The 9,918-nt window shown below is 28.2% G+C and overlaps 2 protein-coding genes and 1 long non-coding RNA gene across 5 annotated transcripts in view; 1 reads left to right on the top strand and 2 right to left on the bottom strand.

Annotated features, from left to right (window-relative positions):
* The window catches only part of LOC102678203, an 11,683-nt gene that overhangs the window by 265 nt on the left and 1,500 nt on the right, over positions 1-9,918 (top strand). Inside the window, exons 2-5 of the mRNA XM_031509332.1 lie at positions 1,323-1,392; positions 8,918-9,158; positions 9,336-9,645; positions 9,865-9,918. Coding sequence (XP_031365192.1) covers positions 1,323-1,392; positions 8,918-9,158; positions 9,336-9,645; positions 9,865-9,918 — 675 coding nt within the window. The remainder of the gene's footprint in view (positions 1-1,322; positions 1,393-8,917; positions 9,159-9,335; positions 9,646-9,864) is intronic.
* Positions 3,561-4,024, bottom strand: LOC116185249. The gene is made up of 2 exons (XR_004150048.1): positions 3,805-4,024; positions 3,561-3,701 (listed from the first exon to the last, which is right to left on the bottom strand). It is a non-coding gene; the product is annotated as an uncharacterized LOC116185249 (long non-coding RNA).
* On the bottom strand, positions 5,487-8,603 carry LOC116185248. 3 transcript variants are annotated; one of them, XM_031509318.1, is made up of 6 exons: positions 7,503-8,603; positions 6,705-6,930; positions 6,445-6,558; positions 6,152-6,222; positions 5,940-6,081; positions 5,487-5,835 (listed from the first exon to the last, which is right to left on the bottom strand). In XM_031509318.1, exons 2-6 carry the CDS (start codon positions 6,752-6,754, stop codon positions 5,601-5,603), a joined length of 612 nt encoding a protein of 203 aa, XP_031365178.1. In that variant the 5' UTR covers positions 6,755-6,930; positions 7,503-8,603; the 3' UTR covers positions 5,487-5,600. The 3 variants fall into 3 exon arrangements, with proteins under 3 accessions (XP_031365178.1, XP_031365177.1, XP_031365179.1); XM_031509317.1 differs by lacking the exon at positions 7,503-8,603 and having other exon boundaries at positions 6,705-7,139; XM_031509319.1 differs by lacking the exons at positions 6,445-6,558; positions 7,503-8,603 and having other exon boundaries at positions 6,705-7,139.

Raw genomic sequence — 9,918 nt, 5'->3', positions numbered from 1 at the left:
AAAAAAAAAAAAAAAAAAAAAAAAAAAAAAAAAAAAAAAAAGATAAAAGGATAAATTACTTACAGTGTATGTATGATAATGTCACAATTTTTCTCTTCTAGATAATTGTTGCACAACTGCAAATATTTGTTACGATTCGATCATTTTTTTCTTCAGTTTCTCTTTCGTTCAAAAATTACTGATCAGGTAATATTTACTCACAAGTTGTAATGAAGTTGTCATCACGATTCCAGCCGATTTCTATCAAGATTTATACCCGTTGTCTATAATATATAGATTGATCATAATCGACAATAAAATTATCTTCCTTTTTGTTTAGATAATATTGTTTAGTTGTATGTTTTGTCTATCATCATTGCTGGTATTACATTTTTTTTTTTTCTCTCTTCACTTTTTATATTAATAATCTAGCATTATCTATTAGATATAATACATAGATATATATATATATATATATATATATAATTTTAAATTCTTATCTCGAATGAAATCACCTTGGGAGGATAAAAAAATTTTCATTTGTTAAATTTTCCATTGATTTATTATCTATATCGATCTTATAAAATTTCAATAAAATTTTACTCGATGTATATTTCTTCCTTATTTATTCTTTCATTCGATTAATTATTTAGGGATATCTTTGAAGATATTGAGTTCGAGAGATTGAGTAAGTAAACTTTAAGGAACGATATAAAATGGCATTTACGAGCAAATAGAAGAGATTAAGAGATATTGTTAATTTCCGATCGATCATAGATATTTTTATAACGATGAATTATATGCAAGATAAAAAAAAAAAATCACGTTCCACGAATATTTACATATTTATTACGACATGCATGCATCTTGTAAAGACAATATTCCAAAGAACGGTCGTTTCGAGTTATAGCTTCGAAAGCAGTTTCTTTGATTATGAATAAAAACAAATGTATTATATATTCTTAACATTTTCATTAAATTACGTAACGTGACAAGTGAGAGAGATACGAGAAACACGAAGTAATACTGGTAGTTTATTTTTTAATTAATAATAACCTTCTAAGTGCATCTTATGTTGTATAATTTAAATATACGCAATACTTATATATATGTGTATAGAGAGAAAGAGTAAATATGGCCTCTATGATAAACTAATTGCGTTACAATAATATTGAAGCTACAATAAATTCTTAGCTATAAAATAACAACGATTTTATACAGATGGAATATCTGAAGGAAGATACGCGATAATTAAAATGAGTTCTATATTCAACAAATTTCTTATTTTTTCGATTATCCGAAAGACGACAATTGTATCGATTCGAAAGTTGATTTAACCAAAGGAGATTTGTGAGAGACGTGGGACGTATTGCGCGTGCATTCGATAGACACCGGTTTCGCTATTATGATAAGGTAAGTCGATGAATTGTATGTTTCATTTTATATTTATTATATATATATATAAAAGATTACGCAATATTCAATTTAGAAAACGTATGAATTAATTTAAAACGAGTATTATAGAAAATAAGTTCCATAAGTTTCTTTCCTCGAAATAAAATTTTTGAAATAATATTTCTATTTTAAAAATTATATTATTGACGTATTTCAATATTTTATTTCAGAAAATATCCCCAATATCGAAAAGTGTCTCCCATTTTTAAGGATATACCGATGAGTTATCGTCTAATAAAAGGTTTCAAGTCTCATTGTCGAAATATCGTGAACGGCTGTATCGATGCTTTGGACGATGTTGACATAATGGAAGCGATATTGCATACCATTGGAGAGAGACACGGCCGTCGAGGTCAGGATAGGCAACAGTTTATTGTAAGTTCGCGCGATTTATTACTGCCGCATTCGCTCGTTCTTTTTCGCTTATAATATTTTTAATTGGAAATGTTAATTGATAACATTAATCTTTATTGCATTATAATAATCGTAACGTAATATAATTGCGTTAAGAATTATACTTATAAATGGAAAGGAAATTGGATTTTATTTGGAGATAAATAATTAAAAGTTAATTAAAAAAAAAAAATTGAATTTTAAAGATGATTAAGCAGGTTATCACAATTGCGATTATTTTACTAAATTGTATTTTTTATTTTAGTAAATTGTATTTGTACGATGAAAGGAAGAGAATGATTTTATACGCAAATAATCATAATATTCGTTCGTAATACGATCCCTTCTCTAATTTATTAATTTTGAGGTTTTTAATAAATAAAATAGATTCTTGAATTGTGCGTACTTTAATTCTATTTCCAAATATGCTTCATTTATTTTAATGATATTTTATCGATATTTATCAGATATGGAAGTTCGATTAAATAAATTGCACAAGTTGATAGTTATCTATGTGTTTTAACAAAGATGAATCTTTGGAATCTTCATCCTTGAGTAATCATTACGACGTACGCATATCGCTTATTCTATATAAATAATAATTAATCATAAATTATTATATATCAGCACAATGATCAATTATTAGAACTATTAGTAAAAATAATAAATTCTTTATTAAAATAAAGTTAATGTTTCTCAGATTCTCAGAGAAAAGGAAAAAAAAAATTGTAAAAAATATCCCACGTATAAATTCATGCTACTCAGTTTTTTTTACCAAACTGTTAACTTAAAAAAAATCCATCGAAACTGAAACCGAGAGAAAGATTGAAACGACACATGATGAAACATTTTTCTGAAACAAGGTCAAGACTTGTATCCGGAAGTTTTCAACGTAAGTTGACAATAGCCTTCCGGATTCGAGGAAGGTCATTTTTTTCTTGATAATAATAACTTCAAGTTTGATTTTATCGACGAGCGAAATAGAATAGAACAATAAGTAGTTTTATAAGTGCAAATTGTAATTTGATATTGATTGCTTATTCAATATCGACTATTAAATATATAGAACAATGAGTAGTTTTATAAGTGCAAATTGTAATTTGATATTGATTGCTTATTCAATATCGATCATTATATTAGTATAGAATTTATATACTTTTCTATTAATTAATAAAATTTATTCGTATATAATTATAATATATTTACATAATTTCTTAACCTTAAAGATAATGTAATACACGATATTTCGATATCTTAATTAATTATAAAATGTAGTGCATAGTACAGTTATTGTTTGAGATTTAATAAATCTTATAATCTATAATAATAAGATCAGTAACTATGATTTCGAGATGAAAAATAATGATAACATTTTAACATCGACAATTATTCTTCAAAATAAATATTATAAGATAACGATTGCGTTAGTAAATTTTACAGATTTTTTTTGTTAACATTTAACAAATTCATTTAAAATGATTAATGTATATGAGAAGCTTTTTTTCAACATTTTATTCATATAACGTTATATGCTCACAATTATTCTCTTTCATGCTTGTTATATATTATTTTTATCTTACATTTTAGGATATGAAAGAAGTGATAATGGAAATAATGAAGCACACGTTGAAATCGAAATTTACCATCGAAATGGAATACTGCTTGGGATAAAACGATTGATATCTGTTTTTAAGAATATTCGAGACTCTGCTTTCTGAAATTGCAAACTGAAAACATTCTTTTATACATCCGTGTCCGAATCGCTTTCGAGATATATATAATCAGTAGTTCCGCTAGTACTGCTTTCAGTGTATTTCTTCTTTGTTTTTCTTTTATTTTGTTTTACATTCTCGTTTTCCTGTTGCTTTACTTTTCTACGATTTATAAAATTTTTTAATTTTTCGATAACAAAATTTGCGCTTATTTTAATAATATAAAAAAAAAATAATGAAAATAAAAATATAATAATAATCGTACTTGTATTTGATTTTATGTCTGATTCTTTGTATAACTGTGGCACATATAAGTGTTAACAAAGTTCCTAATAATGCTAATAAAATAGCTATGAGAATAACGTCGATTTGTAACCAAGGATCTTCTTTCTCGCGTTTACGTGGTTCAAGAGTTACGGGATGACTGTAAAGTATATTAAAATATTTAATTTAATGTATTTAACTTTTTATCAGAACTATGTTATTTATCATATTTTTAAAAATGTAATATTTCAATGTTTCTCGATCTTTTTAAGACATCAATTCTTTTTCTAATATAATAAGAACTTACTCTGTCTTCACAATTGCATAAAAATACATTTGATGAGAAGAGATATTTGTTATCTGATCGATTGTTATTCGAAAAATTCTCATCAAGATTATCGGATGATTTTAATACTTAGGATGCGTGTGAGTATTCAAGCGTTCGGGTAAACTCGAGTGGAATCGGACAAGTTCGGGTGTCTCGGGTTGAGATGCAAGTTTCAAATGTCCCAAATATCCGTTTAAGCCCGATTTCTTCCGAATCTGCCCGAAGCATCAAGTATTTGCACACTCCTAACCAATATATTTGGATTTCATTTCGATTCCATTGTGCTTACGGTAATTCCGTTTCCTGTTTTCCGAGTTCTTCGAACGTCGTTATCATCGCCCTCTGAAGATCTTTCCCTAATTGTTTAAAAGTAGATTTTCCTAACCAATCTGCCAGATCATCTCGATTTAATTGTCGAAGTCTGTGAGTCAAAATTTCGTGAGTAGTGCCTTTACCCTCGGCTGGAGCACTGTTCCAATGCACGAGATGTCGAATGCAAGGGATGTTTTCATCCACATTACGTTCTTGAAAAAACAAACGAAAATGAATAGATAGGTGGGTTAAAGTGCATAAATTTTGCAATATAAATAATAGAATAGTCACGATATAATCTATTTACTAATTACGATATTTATTGAAATCAAGATTTTTGATTGTTGATATTTCTATGAATGTTGAAGGCTTGTTTACACACTTGAAAAGGATTTACTTCAATTTCCGATGGATTCTATGAATACATTATATTTTTTCCAACAAGTAGAAGAGATAATAATCGTTAATGTATTCTATTCAATCATTAGTCGATTTACCAGCACCTGCCAGATCTCTTGGTAGCTCGTAAGTGGTGTAATGAAGTGCGGCTATCAATCGTCGACATTCGAAGTGATTAAGACGAGCGGCTAAATATTCCAATTCATTTAAATTAACATCGATCGTGGCAAGGACATCGTATCGCAATAGAATAACAATGAAGCTTAAACGTGTGGGCCATTCGTGCCCATTTTTCGATAATCCTTTCATCGCGAAATTAACGAAATAACCTTCTTTTCTCTTCGTTTCGCGAGAAATTAGTTCTCGCGAATTTCATAGAGGACGCAATTAATGTGTGACAAATTTCACGAAAGATTTTTAAAACAGATTCACAATTTAAAAAAACTCGATCAATCGTGTGATTTAAATCTCGATAATTATTAAAATTATGTTAGTTTATGTAGAAGAATCATTCATTGATTCGTTAAGTATTTCTAAAAAATAGAATTATATTACAAAAATGATTAAACAAATTAAACAAATTAAACATTTTCATGACTTTGTAATATTAATTTCCTTATTTTTATAACATTATACAGATGTACTCCGATAATTCAGTATATTTAATATAAAATAAAATTACAGGTGTGAACATTTGAGCTTTATACAATTCGTGTGTTGAATTTAATATATTCAACACATTTTTTTAATTACACGCTTTATCTATGCGGTCTTTTCGCTGCTCTCTTTCGTTTCTTCTTGAAACATCTTTGACAACCTGGTGATTTCGTTGTCTCTTCCACTTCCTTCACGGGCGTCACGGGAACTGCAGCGTTTTGTGTGGCAGTGGTCACCATTTCGTACGATGGCGCCCTTTTCCTTTTCCTTCGTGGTTTTCGAAGAAAGTAACTTCTAGATATATCTGCTCCCTCTTCTTCGATCATGATCAATTTACTAGCCAAATTATTATAATTATAATTATAATTATTATTATTATTATTATTCATTGAATTTACTATTACAATAAATATTTTCGAATTAACCACACTCATAATTACCCTTTTTTCTTCTTCCCTCGTAATCGATCAAACAGATGCCCGAATTTTTTCTTTATAAACAAAGTGCAACAACACGTAACTAATATAATTGAAATAACAATGAGCGTTGCAGTTTGCACCGACAATGTGAAAGTAGTAAACCCTGCAAATGGTAAGAATATTTATTTATCACGATCAAGAGGAAATTGTTATAGCCGAGAAAAATTTATTACTGATTTTCTCGATCTGTTTCGGGAGCTTAGGTTTTGGTGTTGTGGTTGGTGGTTGATATTCATCATAGTCTCTGGAGAATCATAAAATTGTTATAGAATGAGAAAAACATTATGAAACTTACGTCTGTTTATTCTAGATGTCGCAAATAGTATTTCTAGGAACATATGTGTTTTCTCTAGTTTTATTTGAGTCACATTTATATTTGGCAAAAATCTCTGAAATAGCTCAAGTGCATAGTGGACGAAAAGGAAGACGTTTCTTCTTATAAAGAGTTTAGTATTTTTATACATACGGATTATCATGAGGATTGTCATGAGGATTGTCATGAGGATTGTCATGAGGATTGTTATGAGGATTGTCATTAAAATTTGGCGGACAGTCTGAAGTTGGGAACAGCTTGTAATATCTATATTGTAACAAAAGTTTTATCGATTATTTTCCAACAAATATTAAACGTCAAAGATTTTTTAAATATCAAAGTTCCTCGAGTTTTTTTTTCTCTTTCTCTCGAGGAAGTAGAATTTATTCATTATCAAATTATCAATATCTTACCCAATAGGTTGAACTTGACGAACCACCTTTGGAACATTCGTAGTTTTCATACTGAATTCTGCGAGACACGCGACCAAATCTCTTCTTCCGATTCGTTTAAGATGATCGTTCAAAATCGGATACGTATTCCTCGTAACTGTTCTCAATTGGCATATCCATTTCACGAGTCTTCGAAAACAGCTTTGATCTCGGGCTAATTTTTGTATTTGCGTTTCCGATAAAGGAGCTGTCGTAATAATTCGTAATAATGTATCTTATTGTTCAAATTATTTTTTATCGAATTATTATTATTTTATATAAAAAAGAATTTGTTCATTGTTTATCGAGCGTATATCGCTTCTCGATGTGATAATTAGAATTTTATTATATTGGACATGGATATTATCTTTGACATGACGATTGTATTTTTATCGTATCGAAAGTGTATCATCTTGGAAATGAATCACGATGGTAACTAACACTATGTAATTGTGTTACACGTATATTTATCTTGTCATTTTAGAGTAGTATCAGTTTTAATTTAATCATATTTAGAATCCAATAGTAGATATAAATAAAACGATAATTTAATTGTAAGTCATGTATGAAGTATTGATATTTAATAAATGTTAATATCGATACGTGTTGCTAGAAACATTTGTCGAATAATAATATGGCCCATTTAAAAAGACATTATTGAATCATTTTTGTTAAATTTATGAGAAATGATTTTAAATATTTTATCGTATATATGATTCTGCATGGAAAATATTTTTTCAAAATTTTAAATAGGGAGAACAATAACATTTGTTCACTTACAATTAGAACCTAAGGATACAAGTTTGACACACTCTTCAGGCTTCAAGTTTGACGCTAACAGCTGGAGTTCTGGTACATCAACCTCGGTAATGATCTTCACATAAATAAAAGATGGTACATAATAATTTTTTTTTTTACAATTATTTAAGTTACTTATTTAAAATATTTTTGAGCGAGATTCTTATCTTGCCTGATCAATTTCATGAAATGAAGTATACCTGGAGGAAAGAAGGGATAAGGTAAAGTAAAAGAAGAATCAGTGCAATTTCTAATGCGTTTCTTAAGTTCATCGAGATTTCCAAGGAATTAATACAATTCAATTACATTTTTTAATGATTCTTAATACTAGTTTTCTTAAATTAATGCATTATATTCTTCGAGTTAAGTAACACTGATTGTCTGATTTTTATATTCAAATCTGCTAAATATCCTGTAATAAATACAATCGATCGGTTAACGAAAAGTGGCAGAAATATAGTAAGTAAATGAAGAAATTCAAACCTTAAAAACGAAACTTCGTTTGGTACGCTATCCAACATAACCTATAACCTGATATTTGCTTAAAAAAAAAGTGACATAGAATAATCTTCAGTTCCTTAACTATACTACACGAGAAACGACACAGACGAAACAGAATATTTTAAAATATTTTCAATCGAGCAACTCCATCCATCAATTTCATATTTCAAACTAATCCGTTTTGCAATACTTATGTGTACAACGTGAACATAGTTTAATTCACATTATACGTGCAATTAAAAATGATTTGTCAAATTGATCAGGTTTTGAAATGATTCATTAAAATATTTATAACCGAGGAAAAATATAGTCGCTTGAGTAATCGATAGCATTAAAACGACTGTCGATTATGAATCTGTCAAAAATGTATTTTCTCGTCTGACAACAAAATGTAATTCACCGATTTATACGAATTTTACATGCCCATTTTAGAATGAAATTTGTATGCTCAATTTACATTTTATTTGTGATTTTTGCCGAAAACAAGGTGAGCCTTTACAAGAGAATCTATGATTGTTTAATCGTTTAATTTTACAAGATTTAATAAAAATTATTATCATATCACATGGCGTAACACGTTGACGATACACTGTGATAAGACAGTGTGAAGATAATCAAATGATTTTTTAACTGCACAATATCATGTTTGGCGCCCTTTGAGTTTTGAATCATACGCCTCTTTAAGGAATTTTTTAGAATTTATTATATTTATTCTTTAACTTTAATTTCTATTATCTTTACAATTCTAACTTTTGCAATATTAGTTATCATTTCATATTATTAGAAAAATATCAATTTGAAATATTTTATATGATTGTTTTTTAAAAAGATGTTATATTGCAAAAATTACATGATATCATGTGTTTGAATTAATTTCATTTGAATTAATGTTTAAGGAAAAATTTTTCGTACAATGTATCGCCAATATAAAAGAAAACGAACTCGTATATCTGTCGAACTTGTTAAACCCTGTAGAATGTTTGCAACTTGTACAAGCTATATACGAAGTAACTCCGATGAAAACGGAACGTAGGGTGAGAAAGTATGAAACTTTAATGAATAAAGATTACACTGGAATGTCGACATTGTCGAAAGAATGTCTTCTTAATCTTGAAGAATGGAGCCAAGATTTTCCAAGTAAAATAATTAGAATCAAAGAGATAGGTGAACATATCTGTTGATATATTATTTATTTTCTATTATTATTAATCATATACTATTATACTATCTTCAATAATTAGTTCATCCTATTTTTTTTTTTTTTTACATTAAAAAAATTAATCGAATTCTTCATGAAAAATAATTTCTTCGTAGCAAATGCGAGACCAAATGGAAGGATAACGATGGAAATGATATTAAGATGGTTAGGACGACCAGATTTGGCAAAGTATGTGAGAGAAAATCGCAGTATTGACTACTTCGATACAGAGAATTTAGCAGATACGTTAGAATTTCCAGGACACAGAGTGTCGAAAAGGTATACCCCGGAAAAGGATAAAAATGCACAAGCTCATAAAAAAAAAAAGAAGAAAAAGAAAAAGAAGAAGAGAAAGCAGAAAAATTCTAACGCACAAAATAAAAAAGTTGGAAAAGCAGTTGCAGCAATGGGAGCACATGCTAAAGTGTAACATTTTTTCAATCTTGCCATGTTTTTTTTTTTTCTTTTTTTTAGAATCATATTAATCACATATCAAATGAAGGATTGTGTAAACAAGTAGTGATTTTTTGTTAATACTCAAGTCTATGTAAATTAATATGATTATTATATATAGTAAAGTAATTTTTTTCAATGAAATAATTTTAAATAAATTTTATTTAAACTAGTCATATTTATTTATTTCAGTAACAAGAATCATCGTGAGTTAAAAAAGAAAGATGATCGTCATTCAAGACAGCC

This window comes from Apis dorsata, unplaced genomic scaffold (genome assembly GCF_000469605.1).
Source record: "Apis dorsata unplaced genomic scaffold, Apis dorsata 1.3 scaffold_137, whole genome shotgun sequence".
Lineage (NCBI taxonomy): Eukaryota > Metazoa > Arthropoda > Insecta > Hymenoptera > Apidae > Apis > Apis dorsata.
The sequence above is the reverse complement of the archived record's forward strand: the minus strand, read 5'-3'. Positions and strand labels throughout refer to the sequence as shown.

Coding starts and splice junctions, on each gene's coding strand:
- LOC116185248 (XM_031509318.1), bottom strand. CDS start 6,754: ATGAAAACTACGAATGTTCCAAAGGTGGTTCGTCAAGTTCAACCTATT. Junction 6,559..6,704: donor CGTCAAGTTCAACCTATTGG/GTAAGATATTGA, acceptor GTTACAATATAG/ATATTACAAGCTGTTCCCAA. Junction 5,836..5,939: donor CGAGGGAAGAAGAAAAAAGG/GTAATTATGAGT, acceptor TAATTTGGCTAG/TAAATTGATCATGATCGAAG.